Here is a 21,433-nt window from a genome sequence, read left to right as displayed (position 1 = left end):
AAAATCTGAGAGGTAGTAATTGTAAACATCGCAGAACACTTTAGAGACACTCTATGAATAGAATCTCATGTATTCTATAATATATTGTATAAATATAAACATGCATTAATACATTATGCAAATGTAAATTCATGTATTATTAAAAAAATCCATGAATTTTTATTTTATTTATTGTGCACATGTATGTGCCTGTGTGTCATGTCCTTCATACCCACATTGAAAGATGACATATTATAGCATAAGAGACAAATAAAAAAACCATTAAAAAAACATGATAAATGCTCTAAGAAAATTATGTGAAAGAGATTGCCCAGCCTTCCTTAGCGAACATTGGGAAGGCACCTCAGAAGATACAATCATTGATGGTGTAGTGAAAATGAATAAAGAATGGAAAGTGTTACAACGGAGTCAAAGGGAATCATATTTGCAAAGAGTGGACCTTCTTGTGAATTGCGAAGGGTTAACATATCTGGCACCCATCATTCCAGAAAATAATAAGAAAGGTAGCTAGAAAGATTGGGAGGAACTTGACTACTAATCTTTAATCCATAATTGATGAGGAATGGTGACAGATACAAAGAAATGACATAATAAGATTTTATTGAGAAAAGCTCCTTCTCAGAGCTGTAACTCATACTATCCTGAAGTCTACATTGCAATGGGCAAATTATCAAGCAAGTATTCTTTTTTTAAATTTTTAATTAACATATAATGTATTATTAGCCCCAGGGATACAGGTCTGTGAATCGACAGGTCTACACACGTCACAGCACTCACCATAGCACAATACTTTCCCCAATGTCCATTACCCCACCACCCTCTCCCTACCCTCCTCCCCCCAGCAACCCTCAGTTTGTTTTGTGAGATTGAGTTTCTTATAGTTTGTCTCCCTCCCAATCCCATCTTGTTTCATTTTTTCCTTCCCTACCCCCCAAACCCCACACTTTGCCTCTCAACTTCCTCATATCAGGGAGATCATATGATAATTTTCATTCTCTGATTGACTTATTTCACTCAGCATAATACCCAGCAGCTCCATCCATGTCATTGCAAATGGCAAGATTTCATTTCTTTTGATGGTTTCATAGTATTCCATTGTGTTTATATACCACATCTTCGTTATCCATTCATCTGTTGATGGACATCTAGGTTCTTTCCATAGTTTGGCTATTGTGGACATTGCTGCTATAAATATTCGGATGCACGTGCCCCTTTAGATCACTACATTTGTATCTTTAGGGTAAATACCCAGTAGTGCAATTGCTGGGTTGTAGGGTAGCTCTCTTTTCAACTCTTTGAGGAACATCCTTGCTATTTTCCAGAGTGGCTGCACCAGCTTGCATTCCCACCAACAGTGTAGAAGGGTTCCCCTTCCTCCGCATCATCACCAGCATCTGTCATTTCCTGACTTGTTAATTTTAGTCATTCTGACTGGCATGAGAGGGTATCTCATTGTGGTTTTGATTTGTATTTCCTTGATGCTGAGTGATATGGAGCACTTTTTCATGTGCCTTTTGACCATCTAGTTGTCTTCTTTGCAAAAATGTCTGTTCATGTCCTCTGCCCATTTCTTGATTATATTATTTGTTCTTTAGGTGTTGAGTGTGATAAGTTCTTTTTAGATTTTGGATACTAGCCCTTTATCTGATATGTCGTTTGCAAATATCTTCTCCCATTCTGTCAGTTGTCTTTTGGTTCAAGCAGGTATTATTGAGTAGTGTAGTGGTTCAAAGTATGAACTTTAAAGCCAACAAGGTAATCTAGAAACCATTAGTGTAGCATTAGGTAAGTTATTACTTTCTTTAAATCTCAGTTTTTAAATCTTTAATTTTAGCAAGCTTTTCCTGTAAAGACTTAGATAATAGAGTTTTAGTTTGTGGGGGCTGTATAGTCTGTTGGGATTATTCAGCTCTAGTGTTGCAGCACAAAAGCAGCCATAGGCAGTACATAAGTGAACAAGCATGGCTATATTCTAATAAAACTTTATTTAAAGATACTAAAATTTAGGGGCACCTGGGTGGCCCAGTAGGTTAAACCTCTGTGTTCGGCCCAGGTCATGATCACAGGGTCCTGGGATCGAGCCCCACATCCAGCTCTCTTCTTGGTGGGGAGCCTGCTTCCCCCTCTATCTCTACCTGCCTCTCTGCGTACTTATAATCTCTCTTTATCTGTCAAATAAATAAAATAATATAAAATAAAATAATAAAGACATTAAAATTTAAAATTCATGTAATTCTGATACATCACAAGACATTATTCCTCTGTTAATTTTTGTTAACCATTTAACAATGTAAATGTTATTCTTAGCTCACAAGTCATAGAAAAACAAGTGGCAGGCCAGATTTGTCTTGTTTGCAGTTTTGGTGGAGGTGTAATATTTTATAATGTGAAAAATATTAAAATACAGTCCTTAACAAAATGTGTAGCATTTCATATAAGATCAATAAATGTAAACAATACCAATGACATTAAACAGAAAATTACTCGAGGGGTTGGAAGCAAAGGAGAGTCAAAACAGATCAGGCAGTGCAAAGGGCAAGTGACAGGTGTAAGGCAGAGACTCTGACAAGCTGAGAATATCAAGTAGCCTGCAGGCTTAGAGGTTTTAAGCAGAAACAAGTAGAAAAATTAAGGTAAGACCGGAGTCAAGGAGAATAATAAAGAAAGCTGTTGAAATATTGCAGGAAGGAAGTGGTGAAGACTTGAATTAAGTTCATAGGTTTGATTGTGACCATGACTCTTGGATCACAGGCTGCAGCTGCTGCCAGCTCACCTCAGTGGCCTGCGTGGATAGAGCTAAGCTGTCAGGTTAGATTCCAAATCATCATCTAAACCTAAGTTAGAAACTCTGGCCTGGAACCTGGGATCAGTCCCCTTTTTTTTTTTTTTTTTTCTGCTCCTGACATCAGAAGTGAGAGCCCTGCGGCACCTGGGTAGCTCAGTCAGTGAAGCGTCAGATTCTTAAATTCAGCTCAGGTCATGATCTCAGGCTCGTGGGATTGAGCCTGGCACCGGCTCCACACTGAGTGGGGAGCCTGTTTATGATTCTCTCTCTCCTGTTCCCTCTGCTCCACCCCATCTACTCACACTCTTTCTCTCTCTCTTTAAAAAAAAAAAAAAAAAAAAAAGTGAAAGCCTAATCACAGGTTTCTTTCCCTTAAGAGGACTCTGTCTGAACAGACACATTCTTATGTTGGTCACATGAAAAGCAAGGACGCTGGTCACTGATCCAACAGCTCCTTTAGTTTTAGTCCATCAAAACAGAGCCATCTCAGAAAGAAGCACCTCTTGGCTCTTAGCAGTTACCAAGGAGCACAGAGTTAATTCTGATTTCTTTAAACAGTATTTGCTCTACATTTGTCTTGTTCCCTTATGTTCTGTCTCAGTTACTTCCAGAACTTTAAGGACTTTCTTATTCACAATTGTCATGGATGATTCAAATGTAGTTAAGAGACATAAAACAGTCTTTGATTAAACATCAGATTTTATTATGTGGGACACCTAAATGAGAAAAAAAAACAGTCATATTAAACATCATTTTAATTTGTTTTTTTTTTAATCGAAAGAAGAAATGAGAATTTCATGTTAGGATTTCTTGCAAAAATAATTCAGTAAGTATCTGCTTGTGACACACTTTTTGCTCCTACCACAAATCAAAAAAAAAAAAACAAAACAAAACAAAAAAACCAGAAGTATATTGGTAGGCTCAAAAATAAGATAGGTATCTCTATGAATCAGAAACAAAATAGAAGTTCCAAGCGGGGGAGATAGGCTGAAGTCCTGGGGCCTCTGTGCTCTGCATCTGAAAGAACACAGCCCTGATCTTGGGTCTCAATACAGTAAGGATTGGAATGCTCCATACTAGGTAGGGCACAGACTCAAGATTTCTGTTTGGTGTGGAGATTCTTTCTATCTGTGATAGAATTATAGATGGAGGCCTTGGGATGTAGGGAATACACATTCAGTCTTATTATCAAGGAGAAGCTTAGTAACCCTCTGACTCAGGGAATGAATTAGTGATAGCCACTATTTCACCCACAATATTAAGAACTTCAGAATAATGTGAATATTCCCTGGTTCTATACTGGGAGCTGGCGTGAGCTGAACAAAAGCAATGGCTAAATTGTCTCAACAGCAAGAATAAGCAAGAAACAGGGCAATAAGAAGACACAAAGTCAGCCTTGGGCCTGTATTTCAAAGCATACGAATAGACATCAAACATCTATAATATTGCAGATTACATTTTGTATAGCAACTTGGCAACAAATTTATGGTATTTTATGATAGTCAAAGAGCTAAATATAAGAATTCCATCCATTCAAAAGGATCAAAACATAATGAAGCAAAGATTGACAGAAATTAAATAAAAATGCATCAAATAAACATAAAAAATTTTAGAAGTGAAAAATACGATTATTTAACTTAATATTTAGTTGCTTAGACTAGGCAAAACTCACTCAATTAGTCAAATTTAAATTCAATTAAAAAAACTTCAACTGATGAGATAAATTCCGCACTGATGCATTTAAATAGTAAATTGAAAGGTATTATTTGTGATTGCCTCATAATTTAGCACAGTTCTCAGATATGAAGAGGCTCTAACTAAGGAGGTTGAGTTCAGGAAGAAGACAATGAAGGGAATAACAGGTACAATATTTCAAGAGTTGATTTTGAAAATTTCCAAGACTTGAATGAAATGAATCTACAGACTTCCAAAGCATTCTAAATACCTAGTGGAGTAATTCAAAAATAAAACTACGTCCAGCTATGTGGTGGTGAAATTGTAGATTATCAAGGACAAATAAAAAGTGTAGAAGGTATCAAAGGAAAAAAAAAATCCATAATATGTTAGAAAGGAATAGCTGTTAGGCTCACTGAAGTTTTCTGTTCCCGGATAATTGATTCAAGAAGACAATGGAGCAATAGCTTCGAAATACTGAGAGGAAATCTTATAATTTTATATCCAGCTAAAGTACATCAAAAATAAAGATATAGAGGCACCTGGGGGATTCAGTTGGTTAAATATCTGCCTTCAACTCAGGTCATGATCCCACGGTCCTGGGATCAAGCCCCACATCCGGCTCCCTGCTCAGTGGAGAGCCTGCTTCTCCCTTTCCCTCTGCTGCTCCCACCAACTCATGCACTCTGTCTCTCAAATAAAGAAAATCTTTTTAAAAAAGCAAAGAATAAAGACTAAAGATAACTTTTCCAGAATAAAAAGCCTAGGAGAATTTAACATCTAGACTTTAACTTAAATAACTAAGTGATATGTTTGAACAAGGAAGGTCAATCCAGAAGGAAGGCATAGGACACATACACAAAAATGACAGTGAGAATGAAATAGATGACAAAAATTGCATTACAAATTAGCAAGAGAATATGGAAAAAGAACCCATGAAACAGGCAAAAGAACCAAACAATTTTAAGAAAACGAAAGCTGAATAACCAATAAACCTAAGAAAAGATAACCTCCTTTGTGAATAAGAAATTAAAACAGAGACAAAATTTCATATGTCTCAGAGTGGCAAAAACTAAAAAGGTTGATATGAGCAAGCTTTGAAAAAAGAATATGGAAAAAGATGACCTATCATACACTGCTGATGGAAATGTAAATTGACATAGGGTTAGAACACACTTTCACAATATCTCACAATGGAAGATGTGCATACCCTACAATCCAAGATCTAGATAGTCCAGAAACATGTCTCAAGACATTTATTGCAACATTATTTACAAAAAAATGAGTGATTGAAAACAATCTAACAAAATAACAGCTAACTGTATAGTTTGTTTAATTCTAAAGTGAACACTGAAACAGAGTTTCTAGAGATACTTCCATCAAGATGGACAAATCTCAAAAGCAGTGGTAGTTGATAAAAGTAAACTGCTGAATGATTCGTATAATATACCATTCATGTAATATATAAATGCAAAATAACATTTCATATGGATATGGGACACATAAATACAAAAGAAAAAACACATCAGAAGATAACCACCAAATTCAGACTACTAATTTACCTTAAGCCATCATGGGAGGCAAATCGGATCCGAGTGAATTATATGAGGGAGTTTCAAATGTATTTTGTAATACTTAATTCCTTGAAAAATAAAAAGACCCGAGGACGAAAAAGGAATAAACAAACACACGTAATAAATGACACATTTTCTAACAACTCTGTTTCTCTGTCCAGTCCTGCCTGGTGCCTAAGAAAAGAAATGAAAGAGTAAAGGGTAGCTGGCAGAGAAAGGAAAATTAGATCAAATTGAATTAGATCAAGATTTAACCTTGTCATCACTGAAAAACACTTGAGTAATAACAGCTCTGGTTTATAGCACTTCACATAATTTCTAAAAAGAAAAATAATGAGGGAAGTCACTGGAGAGACAGTGAAATATTTTTAGTAGTGCATTTGAGTTCTACTGAAAATAGTAATTTTTGGATTGAATATGCCTCAGTAATGCCCAGGCTTGGACTTTAGAATTTGCTGCTGACCTGGGTTACTTATGTTGAAGCCAAGAGAACTGTAGGTCGCAAACAGGCAAGTAGGCATTTCAAAAAAATTCTGTTTAAAGTGAAGTAGCTTGCAACAGAAAAAAAAAAATCATAAAATAAAATAGCTATGCTGTAATCCTCATCTCTTGAATTTCAAAATTAGACTATGTCTTTGATGTGCAGATGCCATGCCTCAGGGCATGAAAGAATGGATGGACCTCTCACTTCTCTTTTCAGTAGGACAGAACCCTGGTGAGGCTGAGATACTGGACAGCAGGAGTAGAATAGCCCCTGCTCTGTGCCTGCCTTTTTTTGTTAGCTTTCATCTTGGTTCCCTTAGATACAGAGGCAGCAGGTGGATTTGGTAGACTCTGTGGGTTAGTAATTAGACTGGGTTGAAAGAAAGATCTTCAAATAGTTCAAAATTTGGGGTGGGGGTGGGGAGGTTAATCAAAGAGAAATACAAGAGTCTTCCCTGATTGGTGGGTGGGTTGGTTGGGTGGTTGGTTTACATGACACAAGTGAGTTCACTCTGTAGATTTTATCTTTAAGCAAGAAGACCAAGGACAAATCAAAGATAAACTAGAAACATTTTAACCAGAGAATACAGCATGTAGTCTACTTGCACATGATCATATGCTGTAATCTGAAGGTCTTTCCTGTTTTGTTTTGTTTTGTTTTGCTAGATGTTAGCTTGGTTTTTAAGAAAATTCCAGGAAAAAAATCAAAGCTTTAACATGTTGCTTCAGTCCTTCCTGGATCTCTTCAATCAAAAGCAAAGCTAAAATAGATTATGATCCTGGAGGGCAAAATGAAAAATATTTACCTACAGATTAAGACAAAGTAGTTCCTTGATACTTGTGGAATAAATTAAATCAGAATTTGGTGTCCTTGGGTATTGAAACTTGAAATTTTAAAAGTCTAAAATTTAAAGCAAAGATAATGCTTTCATTTGGCTGTAAATGATGTCTGAGAATCCTCTAATGATAAGACTTTGAATCAAAATTGTTTTTGTCTGTAATACAATAGTTGACTCCAAACCAAATATTTAAATGATTTACTCAAATCAAATGACTGCATATAAAACTTATCCTCCAGAAAGGTGAGGGAGCTCAATCATTTTTACAAGAATTTTGCTGAAGAATGGGATACAGAGGAGATGCAGATGTGAATCAAGTTGCGGTTTTAAAAAATGATCCCAGGCGCCTGGGATCAAGTCCCGCATCAGGCTCCCTGCACAGTAGGGAGCCTGTTTCTCCCTCTCCCTCTCTCTCTGTCTCTGTCTCTCTGATGAACAAATAATTAAATCTTTTTTAAAAAAATGAGTATTTAAAAAGTTTTGTAATGAGCTAACAGCTCAAGCAAAATAGAAATAAACTTTTTATTAACTTCTGCAGGAAGAGTGGTTTGATAAACTCTAGTTTATCTCAACACAGTGTGGCTTGCAATCTTATAGTTAATAGAGAAAAATAAATGTTAAGTTTATATAAAGAAACAAATGATCACATAAACATTTATCCTTGGTCAGAGCCAAAATGTATTTTCTGTTACTGGTCTGTTATTAACATCAAGTTTTCTTGGCTTGGAAAAAAGAAAAATAAACTAGGAATTTGGAGATATAGACTCTGCCATACTTGTTAAGTTACCTTTGACAAATAATTTAAAGTCTCTGAGACATCATCATTATTTTTATCTTTGAATAGTAATATTCATATCTTCTCGTCCCAGATCTCAGGGTTATTGCAAAAAGCATATGGAAAAAATGAATATGAAATTTCTTTGAAAGGTGCAACACCACATAAATGTACTTTGTTAATTACTTCTCTGGAGATCAGTCAACTCATGAGTGTGGGGGTGTTTAGTGCTTATGGATAATAAAAGTGTGGAAAGTGTTCTGATAGATGTAATTTTTGGTACTTCGAAGTATTGATAATGGCCTTTCTCCCTTTTTCTCCACTTCCCCTTTGTCCATTTACTTCCATTCTGCAGAACCCCTACCTGTAACCAGTGTTTCAATATATGACTATAAACCTTCTCCTGAAACAGGAGTCCTGTTTGAAATTCATTATCCAGAAAAATACAATGTTTTCACAAGAGTAAACATCAGCTACTGGGAAGGGAAAGACTTCCGAACAATGCTATACAAAGGTAAGAAGCAAAAGGAAGGGTGATAAATATCACCTTTAAAACACCCTTTTTTACATGATGTTTGCCGAATGGTCTTCTGTCTTGCTCTAAAGAGGTCTTATGATTCGCTATCTGACCATGGAAGAGCCATTAAAAATAGTTATTAATTTATGAAAATCTTTTCATGAGGAATCTTAGAACATCTGGTTTGCTAGTCACAGGCAATGCATAAGCATAGGAAATACTCAAATTATTATCACTTGTATGTTCGTCTTCCAAAGGCAGCATGTCTGATACAAGAAATAAATTCAAACATAACCTTAGAAACACCTCACCTAATGATTTCCTTCTGGGTGTGTTAGAAGGGCATTTCTAGAACAAAGAAGCTAGAAAGGCACCTTCTACCAAGTTTTGCTTGGAGGGATCCAAGATTATTCTCAAATGCAAATGATAATGCTTTTTTGTTCCTTTGGATATGTTTATCTGTATGGCCAGTTAAATGATTGCATTAATATACAAAAATTGGTTTCATTGTTTATACTGGCCTAATGGGGACCCTGTAGGAAGATGAGAAAAAAGATCTTATGGGAATTTATCATTTCAAAAGAACCTGGTCACCTTCTCAGGGTAGACTGTTGGGGAAAAGGAAAGAGGAATGAGGGAGGGCATTCAGCTCCCTTGGGAGTGAATTGGGGAAGAAAAGAAACTTGGATATTCTCGGGATACAAAACTATAACATTTCTCTGTGAGGGCTTAGATGATGGTTATCAAAGTTCACTGGTTGTAACTGGCGCCTGGGATCAAGTCCCGCATCAGGCTCCCTGCACAGTAGGTACTGGTGAGATGGAAAAGGGATACTGAGGCAGACAGGTCATGGTATCCAGGTAAGTGTCATTTTGACTTGCTGCTTTCATAAACTCGTTTCTTCCATGGATTTCATTTTTATGAGACATGGTTTAAAACAATGCAGTAAATTTATATTTTTTGAAGCTTTAAAGCATCAAATAAATATAAACAGAGACTCCACAAATTATGCATTTTTAAATTTTCAATGAAAACTGATTTTCTGCAAATTAATAAGTGGGGCCTTATTTGCTTATGGATCACATGCAAATACAAGTTCATGAATGATTGAAAAGCATCTGGAATTTTTGTGGAACTAAAAGCCAGGAGTTTTAAAATAAATCAATAAATATGCTCTCCTTTTTCAGCTAATTAATTTTTAATTTATTTTCAGCTTTTAGTTCTATAAGTGGTATGTTTGGTTTCTTTTCCACATTTCCTTCTAATTTGGACTGGAATATTAATTTTTAAATTTTCTTTAATGTTTTTCAAATAAAATCCTAATCTTCCTTCCTTCCTTTTTCCTTCCTTTCTTCATTCCTTCCTTCCTTCTTAAATCAGGTACTGCCAAGTAGCAGATAAACTTACTTCAAAAGCAGTCCAGTTTTTATAAGTAAGCCTAGTGAAACCATGTCTTATGAAATCACTTTTTCCTAAGCCATAAGGTGGCAAAATATCTTTGATTTTTATCATAAAATAAATGGCTAGCATAAACCTAATCTCTGCAATTTCCGCACGTTATCTTCTCCATTTAATACACAAAATGTTCCTATAATAAAGATTTAATTCCATTGTATCCAATTCCTGCTTAAAAAACTTTCCAGGATTTTGGATATAAAGATCCAAATTTTCATCTTTAATCTTGATTAGGCCAATTTTGTATTACCGAGGGTGCCAGAAGTTGCAGGAAATAATACCTTACAGTTATTTAATCATAATTGTTTAGGACTTTCTAGAAGTACGTGGCATTTAGGAGATCAAAATTTTAACGTAATTGTTTTTATTCTCAGATTTCTTTAAGGGAAAAACAGTATTTAATCACTGGCTGCCTGGAATATGTTATAGTAACATCACTTTTCAACTGGTATCTGAGGCAACTTTTAATAAAAGTACTCTTGTGGAATACAGTGGTGTCAGTCATGAGCCCAAACATCATAGAACTGGTAAGTTTTCTGAAAAATCTAATTTAGTTTAAAAACAATTAAACTGTATGTTTATTGCATGTATACATCCTATCTTTGTGAAAATAATTCTGTGCTAGAGCTAAGAAATAAAATAAATATATATTTGTAATATTCTAAAACAAATTCTCTATCAATGGGAAAGGAACGAGTAAAATTTTCAGAAGAAAAATCTGAAATATGTCAAGTAGGGGTGCCTGAATGGCTCAGTGGGTTAAAGCCTCTGCCTTTGGCTCAGGTTATGATCCCAGGGTCCTGGGATCGAGCCCCACATCGGGCTCTCTGCTCAGCAGGGAGCCTGCTTCCTCCTCTCTCTCTTCCTGCTTCTCTGCCTACTTGTGATCTCCGTCTGTCAAATAAATAAAAAAATAAAACCTTTAAAAAAATAAAATAAAATAAAATACATCAATGTTATGATAGATTTATAATCTTTGAATGGAAAAAAACTACATGATACTACCAAAAGTTATAATTAAGTAACTTAACTTGACCAAGTAGACATTGGTTATTCTATAACCTGGCAAAATTCTCATATGACAATAAAAATGACAGGAGATGTTCTAGGACAGAATATCAGATTATTAAAAGAAAATATTGGAATTCAGATGTGTCTAAACTTGCCGTGTTTAATCTTAGTAGCATCATTAATAGGAAGCACTGTTATAGGATGGATGGATGGAAGGATGGATGGGTAGATAAATGGAAGAATGGATGGAAATAATTATATACCTCCTAAGTGCCCGTCACCAATACAATGTAATTGACATTGTCCATGCCTAATGTGCCCAAATTACTCTTTAGGAATGTTGGAGATGCCCTTCATATGAACATTGGGAATGGATTGTAATAGATCACCCCTGAGACCCTGCCAGTCTGAATTCTAAGATGTCATGATTTCCATTAAGTAAGACAAGACAAAGAAACTATTTCAGCTAAATAATTTAGTCACATAATGGCAACATCTAAGACTCTATTTGTATTTTTCATCATTCAATTCAAGTAAGGAAACATCAATTGAGTGACTTCTACCAGGGAGTTGTTCTAAGTATGAGAGATATGAAGACAGAGTCTGGTGGAATAGGTTCCCTGTCCTCAAAAATGGTAGGGGCATAACACAACTGGCAATCACACAAGGCAGAACTGATATGTGTCCTAAGAGATACAAAGTTATGTAACTGCACAAAGGAGGGAAAGATTAATTTTTTTTTTTGGAGTTCGCAGAAGAGATGATATTTCAGCTGCTATTTGAAGGATAGATAGAAACAGTTGCAGGTAGAGACCAAACAGTGTGCCTTCATAATTTTCTACCCATAGAAAGGTATGCTTCCCTAATTCATACATGGATTTTGTGCTCAAATGTTTCATTCTGGAGAGGTGAGGAGTAAAGCTGTATTTCTAACATGTGTGTTAATATTTCTAAAGGCACATATGCGTCTCTGCCTACTTGTGATCTCTCTCTCTCTCTGTGTCAAGTAAATAAATAAATCTTAAAAAAAAAAAAAAGAAAGAAAGAAAGAAAAGAAAACAGAAAACTTGGGGAGCCTGTGTGGCTCAGTGGGTTAAGTCTCTGCATTTGGCTCAGGTCATGATCTCAGGATCCTGGGATCAAGCCCCACATCGGGCTCTCTGCTCAGCAGGGAGCCTGCTTCCTCTCTCTCTCTGCTGGTCTCTGCCTACTTGTGATCTCTTTCTCTCTCTCTCTGTCAAATAGATAAATAAATTTTAAAAAATAAAAAAATAAAGGCACATATGTAACTCTCTTAAGTGCAATTGTCACAGGCAGTATTTTTATCTTGATAGCTAGAGTACACTGTAGTTGCTTTGTTGTAAAAAAGATCCAGTGGCAGAGACTCAGGTTTTTTAAAAAGGAGATTTTGATAAGCTAAAGAATATTTGTGAAACTCTACTTTGGACATGGTTAGATTACCACTTGGACAAGCATCGTATCACTAGTTAATGTATTTGAAGTATGAGTGGTAATATACCCATGTGTACACACCGTATACAAAATCTTAGACAAATGTGGGACTTGACACCACAATAGTTCTTGATGTAGATTATCTTTATATAGTAGAAGTAAAACTAACCTCTATTTTGTACATCCACTTGTGTATTTGACTCACTAAAACATGAAGTATTCACTACAATAGAATTAAAAATTACTGGAAAATAAAAATTCTCTCTCTTACAGCACCTTATCCACCTCGAAATATCTCGGTTCGTATTGTCAATTTGAACAAAAACAATTGGGAAGAACAGAGTGGCAGTTTCCCAGAGGAATCGTTCATTAGATCACACGAGATGGTGGGAAAAGACAAACTCTTCCATTTCGCGGATGAAGCCTCTGAAAGTCCCTCTGGCAACATTTCTTCCGGTTGGCCCGATTTCAACAGCAGCGAGGAGGAGACTACATCCCAGCCCTATTGGTGGAGCAGCGCCCCCGCCACCCCCGAGAGTGAAGATGACTTTGTCAGTGTCCTTCCCATGGAATATGAAAATAACAGTGTGCTCAGTGAGACTGAGAAATCGCTCTCATTTTTTCCTGTACAAATGATCCTGAATTGGTTACCACCCAAACCACCCACTGCCTTCGATGGGTTCCATATCCACATAGAAAGAGAAGGTAAAGTCATCGGAAATCAGCAAAAATAAGAACTGATATGCAAAGGAAAGGGCATTGACATATGTTAAAACTAAAATATTTAGGAAGAAAGACTGATGGGAGACAGTTACTATTTAGAGAAAAAATGGTCAAGAAAGGGAAGAATTTGAGTAGCAATGCTCCCTAACACTAGAAAACACAATTAAATAGGTAGGATCAGAATCCAAGGTTTAGGTAGTTTCTAAGTTTCGCATATTCACAACTCACTTACCTTTCACTGCCCAACATGTCATGTACCCCAGGCCACTGAGGAAAACCTTCTGTTTGGAAAGAGTTTGAATTGAACTTCTAACTATGCCAAATTACAAAATATCCTGGAGAAATTTTCCACTTCCTAGTATACTGTTTGTGAAACATGTAGCAAAACAATCTTTCTAACAAGAAGGCTACCTTCCCAAGGGGGCCAGCCCCAGGTCTGGCTCATCTAGCGACTCTCAGTTGCCTCAGGGTGGGCCCCTGGGAGACCAGCACCACTCTACATTTTCCTGAAGAGGAGCTGGTCGTAAAATAGAAAATGCACAGCAACTAGTATTTTCACCGTAGCTGCCGTATCCTGGACCATGGTCATTGATCTAACGTCCCAGAGCTCTTCTTCGTATTTTAGTCCACTAACTCATGGAAAACAGGGCTCTGGCCTGCAGCCTGTGTGGGTCATGAATCACATCTAAATGGTCATTTGGCAGGTTATTATAGCTATTTGCTATTTGTTTTGTTTTTTTTCAATAACATACTTCATTTTATACTTTCTGGTCTAGTAGTTTGAGTGGCAAATGTCAAGTTGTCAAAATGTGAAGTTCATATGATAGCATTATTTTCAGGGCAGGACACTAGTATCAGGTAACATCATAGAGTGCCTCTTGTTTGCCCTTATTTTATTTTATAGAATAAGACACCAAGGGGTGCCTGAGTGGCTCAGTGGGTTAAAGCCTCTTCCTTTGACTCAGGTCATTATCCCAGGATCCTGGGATCGAGCTCACATCGGGCTCTTTGCTCAGCGAGGAGCCTGCTTCCTCCTCTCTCTCTGCCTGCCTCTCTGCCTACTTGTGATCTCTGTCTGTCAAATAAATACATAAAATATTTTTTTTAAAAAAAGTATTTAAAAATAAGACAGCAAAATTTGTGGATTCCTCTACCCTGGTATAGAACAATTGACCATATCAAAATATTGTGTAAAATTGAAATCTTTTGACATTTCTAATTATTTGAGTCAAAAGTCTTCACATTTACCTGGCATTACTTGTGTAAAAGATATCTGTCTTCATCTGCCCTTAATCTGTCTTTTATTTTTTCTGTCCCACAGTATATTCTGTGGAAAATAAGGTCTTGTAACTCACAATTTTTTTTAACGAGTATTTCCATGAACGTACAGTCATGCTTTTATCTGACTGCAGTGTGTTCTTTTGAAGGCTATTGTAGTCACCAACTGATGAGAACAACTTCAAATGAAGTAATAAACAGCAGGATTGGACTTTGAAGCAATGCAAAATCATGTTTACTTTTAGAAAGTAAAATCTGGAAGAAGACAGATGAAGGACGAGGGTTACAAGAGTCGGAAAATCTACCCAGAAGAATTATTTCCAACTAGAAATAATTCAATTTATTTTAAAGCATCTCTGGGTATTTAATACTACCACAAAGAACCAATAAGATACTTACTACTGGTTATTTTTTTATATATCCAGATGAGAAAGTCAACTATTGCAATCTTCTCCTAACATTCTACTTCTATTCTGTGCATGTGGTGTTGTTGGGTAATAGTACCTAAGAATATGCAGTATATACTCATACTGCTTTTTGATTCAGATATCATATTTTAGTTTGGTTATTTAAAAGTATTATGAAAAGCAATTTGAATACTTGGCCATGTTTCTTTTCTAGTGCCTTTGATGAAGATGTATAACTGAACTTGACAAAGGAAAGGAAACAGTATAAAAATATGAATTTTTTGTATTGACTTGTCTACATTCAAGGCCCTTCCAGTTTTCAATTCATATATATTCTCTTTTTTACATATGATACAGAAAACTTTACTGAATATTTGACAGTGGATGAAGAAGCACATGAATTTGTCGCAGAACTGAAGGAGCCTGGGAAATATAAGTTATCTGTGACGACCTTTAGCTCCTCAGGATCTTGTGAAACTCGAAAAAGCCAGTCAGCAAAATCACTCAGTTTTTATATCAGTAAGTACCAAAGAGATTATTTTGCACTTATGGGGGAGCTAGGACAAGAGATCTGGGGAGATTAATGATGTTCAGGCATCAATTATTCATCAAACCTTAGAGACCCTGAGAAATCCTCAAGGTCAGAAGAGGCCCGGATCCATGAGATTTTGACCGCAGAAGAAATATATGCATGTTTCATAGTAACAAACCTACCCAGAGATTTAACTTACGGATTTTTTTATTATGGTGATAATTGAACATTTATTAAGCTGACCTCCCACACTTGCTGTAACAAACCCTCCAAGGACACAGACACCCTGTTTAGGACCTGTGACTTTCATTTGAGGCCATGTAGAAAATTGAATAGAAAAGTCTCAGTAGAATACTGAGCTGAGAGAGCTCAAAAGAAAACCAGAGATGTAAGTGTTGTGGGACCTAGGTGGTCACCATAAATTTGGCCCAAGAAGACAAAGCTAGAGCATTCTAAAAGCCCCATTTCAAGTCTTCAGGTGGCTTCCCCTGATTCCATGAGGGGCAATAATGAAGCCAATAACTAGCCTCCAGAAGCTGCACCAATTGTGCAAGTCTATAATGTTCTTAGCTAACCGGAATATGCTCACCAGAGGTTTCAAGGCCAAAAATCACTTACCTCATTTATCAGCAGTTAAATGTGCCTCCTATCCACCAAAAGAAAAAAACAGAAGGCAGTGGATAAAAATGACTCTTCAAAAAAGATGACCACCACATACTTTGTCAACTTCTCCAAAGGCAAATACCACTTTTCAGCGTATAATCTTCCAAAGGGTGGATGGGAGAGTGAGGAGAAGAGAGGGAAGAGATCCATCGATTTAACAGCTGAAAAATGCTGAAAAGGTCCCATGTAGCATTTCTATTTAAGCAACCAAAAATGTTGGGATGCATGGGTGGCTCCATGGGTTAAACTTCTGCTTTCAGCGCAGGTCATGATCTCAGGGTCCTGGGATTGAGCCCCGCATTGGGCTCTCTGCTCGGCAGGGAGCCTGCTTCCTCCTCTCTCTCTGCCTGCCTCTCTGCCTACTTGTGATCTCTGTCTGTCAAATACATAAATAAAATCTTAAAAAAAAATGTTGCCATTGATAAGAGGCCTAAAGACCCATGAGGTAAACAGAAAGAATAGTCATGATTTTGCCTGTATGGCATTCAGTTAGTCACTCAAGAATGAGAATGAACTTTACTATTTAGTTCTTCCTGTGAAGAAGATGAAACTAACTAAAATGTCTCATTCACCAGAAGGTTTTCATGTCCCTCAGTAGAGATGCACCACAAGTGTCAAGGCTTCAGCTATTCTGAATATGCTAGTCCTTTCCTTCCCTGAATTTCTACTGTGTTTCATAGTGCACAACACAAAATACAGAGCTTATTTGTGTATAATATTTTTCTAGATTTGTTTTACTCGTGTACATCTTATTTCTCATACCAAATTACAAAATCCTACTGTGGGGCTATACCACTAATTTATTAATTCTGTTGTACCTTCAACAAATGAACAACTTTCATGTGTCAGACACTCTGCTCTAGAGTATCCAAATTGAGACTGTGTCAGAATTGCTCAAAAATATGATTATTCCAAAGAGATATATCTTAATATTCATCTAGAAGAATATAGGACACTAAAAATTCTGTTTTTTTTTCTCTTGCATTAAAAGAATAATATTTTTAGTGTTTAGGCTATTCTGATCTGCAGTAATGAGTTATTTAGGGGTATTGCATATATGTCTTTAGTTTAAAACTGGAAACTATAGATACAAATAACATCCTGGAACTCAGTAAGCTGCCTCAACATAGTACAGGCTCATACCAGCTGAACGATATTCATGGCCCATTTTCCTGACCAAATTGTTCTGGTGTTAATCTATGACGTTAATATTAATTAAATTCCATTAAGATTTACATTTCTCTTGTTGCATTATGATTTGTATTTCTGTGGTTTTGAAGGCTTTCCTCAGAGATGAGAAGAATGGTACAGATTTACATTTGTCCCCCAACAGCTTTACATTTCAGTGATTCCATGTTTCAGGTGGAAAAAAACCCCAAGGCACAGAAAGCTTAGTGACTTTCCCAAGTGTTCAAATGAGGACTAGAACTCAGGAATACTTGATAGCAAAGTCCATTTCCACGTAGCCTACAGTGACCCATGACCTTGGCTTGATTATCAGGGTTAGTCCTAACGTAAAATCACTGAACGAGTGATTTTGTTTTGCTTTTGCTTCCTCCCACTTTGGCTCTCTGTGCCCCAGCTACCCCAGTAATCTTCCTAACCGCAATGAACTTCACAATTACAGAGTTCTCTAACACCTATGATCTCATTTGATCTCAGCGACTGATGGCATCATGATTAATTGTCACAAAGCACTGATCCAGGAGACCAGAGGTCTAGGTTGGCCCCCAGACACTTACTAGCTGTGTGAGAGTCATACACATCACTGGACCTCAGTTTTCTCATCACTTAAGTGAGGTATTGGATCATTCAAGTTTTCAATTCTAACATTTCAGTGGTTTAATCCATTTAGTCCGTGCATTGACAGAGATTCAGAGAAGTTATAGATTTGTCCAAGGTCAAAGTCAAAGCTGAGTTTTGGTCAACTCTCCCATCTCCAAACCAGTGCTTTTGACAGTTCCTAGTGCCCCCAGAGGTTTCATGCAGGGGTTAAGAGCATGGATTCTCTAACCAGCCTTCCTGTGGGTGAATCTACTTACCCTCCCTCTGCCTCAGCACCCTCATCTGAAAGTGAAATTAATACTTGTACTTATCAGGGGCGCCTGGGTGGCTCAGTGGGTTAAAGCCTCTGCCTTCGGCTCAGGTAATGATCCCAGGGTCCTGGAATTGAGCCCCACATCAGGCTTTCTGCTCAGCAGGGAGCCTGTTTCCTCCTCTCTCTCTCTCTCTCTCTTAGCCTGCCTCTCTGCCTACTTATGATCTCTGTCTGTCAAATAAATTAAAAAAAAAATACTTGTACTTCTCATAGGTCTGTTATGAAAATTAAAGGGTTAACATATTAAGCACATACAAACCTAAAGCAGAGCCTAGAACATGCTAAGTGTTCTGTCTCTTTGCCATCATTGTCATTTTTTTATGGTCATTCTCTCCCTGACCCCATTGGCTGTGAGCCCAGGATGGCTCTTCCAGGGAGAGCCACTTTCTCCTTTCCCTCTCCTGGATCCCAGCCGAGGAATACAGCTCCCTATTAAGACACTGAGACCTGCATCCTAAGCAAATAAAGGAAAGTTGCACATGTGCACTTCAACAAGGAAATTCCATAAAAAATAACCGCCTCAACACTTCTTGAGTCCTTACCATGGGTCAGGCACGGTGCTAATAACCACTTGAGAAACTTAAGAGAACAAAGCTAATGGTGGGCACTTCTGACGAGATACTTTATCTTGAGGAACCCACTGCATCCCTCAAATGATCACCCAGCTCTCAGGCAGCTTCTGTAACTGAGCCTGCCTGTTGCCTATTTCTTCTCTCAATATAGTTGCACACTGATCCCGCTGCTACCAAATTTGAAATCTTTTCACATGATGGCAGTTGAGGGTAATTTGAATCTCAAAGTCATTATTTCTAGTGACTGAAGATCCTAACAGCAGAGGAATTCTAAACACTGATGAAATGCCCCCACTACCACACCTACTCTGCGTTGAAAGAGAAGTCGATTCTCTCTGGTGAAGAATTTACTGGAAGAACCTCAGAGGCAGGGGACAGAGAGCCGTGCCTTTCCAGCCACCAGTCTTACCTTGACTCTGTGTGTAAGGGTGAAAGGAAAAAACAAGTTTTTAAAACTCGACTCATATCTCCACCAGCTCAGCATGAAACCTCCCTTGTGCTCTTATTTGAAATGTTCAGGCCCTTCAGGAGAGTGGATCGAAGAACTGACTGAGAAGCCCCAGCACGTGAGTGTCCACATCCTAAGCTCAACGACTGCGCTGATGTCCTGGACGTCTTCCCAGGAGAACTACAACGGCACCATCGTGTCTGTGGTGTCGCTCACCTGCCATAAACAGAAGGAGAGCCAGAGGCTAGAAAAGCAGTACTGTACTCAGGTAAAGGAACTGGGGGAGATGCTGAACGTTTTGCTCACTCACATCCTGCAGCCCAGACAGCAGGTAGAGCCAGGAGGCCATTGCAAGCAGATTGAGGGAGGTGTGTCCTCCTGGGGGAGGGGGGTGTTTTGAGCAGAAAACGAGTGTGCATGGTTCTTCAGTTATAGTCTTCCTCCCCCATCCCTCTGAGCACTAGCATCACTCTTTTATGTTCACTCTTCTTTCAAGACACTTAACAATGTGCCAGGTACTTGGATAGGATAGATGCTGGGATTCTAGAAAACTGCTATGTATCTGCCTCTGGCTGAGTTTATAATCTAGTGAGAACAATGCATAAGTGAGCATACATTTACTGCAGAGTATGAAATAAGGCCTAGACTACAAGTAACTGATCAAGAACCCTGTGAATTCACAGAAAGAAAGAGCTGGACATGAGGAGATATGGACTGGGGTAAGAGGATTTAGAAACTGGCCAGAAAATTGTTACCCAGGGGAGGAGACAACCAAGCAGAAGGCTCAGGGAGTTCATTTGTTTAAGTTAATTAATTTACTTATTTTTCTCACCATAGCACATAATTTCCCAATGTCCATCATCCAGCAACCCCATCCCTCCCACCCCCTCCCTTCCAGCAACCCTCAGTTTGTTTCCTGAGATTAAGAGTCAGTTTGTCTCCATCTCTGGTTTCAACTTATTTCCTTTTTCTCTCTCTTCCCCCATGATCCTCAGTCTTGTTTCTCAGATTCCTCATATCAATGATATCATATGATAATTGTCTTTTTCTGATTGACTTATTTCACTCAGCATAATACCCTCTAGTTCCATTCATGTCAATGCAAATGGCAAGGTTTCATTTTTGATGGCTGCATAGTATTCTATTCTATATATACACCACTCTTTTTTATCCATTCATCTGTTGATGAACATATAGGCTCTTTCCATAGTTTGGCTATTATGGACATTGCTGCTATAAACATTCAGATGCACGGGCCCCTTTGGATCACTACATTTGTATCTTTAGCGTAAATACACAATAGTGCAGTTGCTGGGTCATAGGGTAGCTCTCTTTTCAACTCTTTGAGGAACCTCCATACTGTTTTCCAGAGTGGCTGTACCAGTTTGCATTCCCACCAACAGTGAGGATTTCTCCACATCCTCTTCAACACCTGTTGTTTCCTGACTGGTTAATATTTTAGCCATTCTGAGTGATGTGAGGTGATATTTCACTGTGGTTTTGATTTGTATTTCCCTGATGCCAAGTGATGTTGAGCAATTTTTCATGGGTCTGTTGGCCATTTGGATGTCCTCTTTGCAGAAATGTCGGTTCGTGTCTTCTGCCCATTTCTTGATTGGATTATTTGTTCTTTGGGTATTAAGTTTGATAAGTTCTTTTTTTTTTTTTAGATTTTATCCATTTATTTGACAGACAAAGATCACAAATAGGCAGAGAGGCAGGCAGCGGGGGAGGGGAAGCAGGCTTCTCACTGAGCAGAGAGCCCAATGTGGGGCTCAATCCCAGAACCCTGGGATAATGACCTGAGCCGAAAGCAGAGGCTTAACCTACTGAGCCACCCAGGTGCTCCTGATAAGTTCTTTATAGATTTGGATACTAGGCCTTTATCTGATGTGTCATTTGCAAATATCTTCTCCCATTCTGTTAGTTGTCTTTTGGTTTTATTGACAGTTTCCTTTGTTGTGCAAAAGCTTTTTTTTTTTTTTTTTATCTTGATGAAGTTCCAATAGTTCATTTTTATCCTTGCTTCCCTTGTCTTTGGTGATTTTTCTAGGAAGAATTTGCTGCAGCTAATGTCAAAGAGGTTGCTGCCTGTTCTTCTCAAAGATTTTGATGGATTCCTGTCTCACATTGAGGTCTTTCATCCA

At 37.7% G+C, this 21,433-nt stretch overlaps 1 protein-coding gene across 2 annotated transcripts in view; it reads left to right on the top strand.

The window, feature by feature from the left end:
* PTPRO (protein tyrosine phosphatase receptor type O) overlaps window positions 1-21,433 on the top strand; it is a 243,832-nt gene that overhangs the window by 132,383 nt on the left and 90,016 nt on the right. For both annotated transcript variants that reach the window (XM_045073123.1, XM_045073124.1), the window contains exons 3-7: window positions 8,486-8,644; window positions 10,477-10,629; window positions 12,839-13,270; window positions 15,331-15,492; window positions 19,358-19,554. In XM_045073123.1, coding sequence (XP_044929058.1) covers window positions 8,486-8,644; window positions 10,477-10,629; window positions 12,839-13,270; window positions 15,331-15,492; window positions 19,358-19,554 — 1,103 coding nt within the window. The remainder of the gene's footprint in view (window positions 1-8,485; window positions 8,645-10,476; window positions 10,630-12,838; window positions 13,271-15,330; window positions 15,493-19,357; window positions 19,555-21,433) is intronic.

The sequence above is a fragment of the Mustela putorius genome, unplaced genomic scaffold, assembly GCF_011764305.1.
Source record: "Mustela putorius furo isolate JIRA1106 unplaced genomic scaffold, ASM1176430v1.1 tig00537227_pilon_pilon_pilon, whole genome shotgun sequence".
Classification (NCBI taxonomy): Eukaryota; Metazoa; Chordata; class Mammalia; order Carnivora; family Mustelidae; genus Mustela; species Mustela putorius.
Note: the sequence above shows the minus strand (reverse complement) of the source record. Positions and strands in the feature narration are given on the sequence as shown.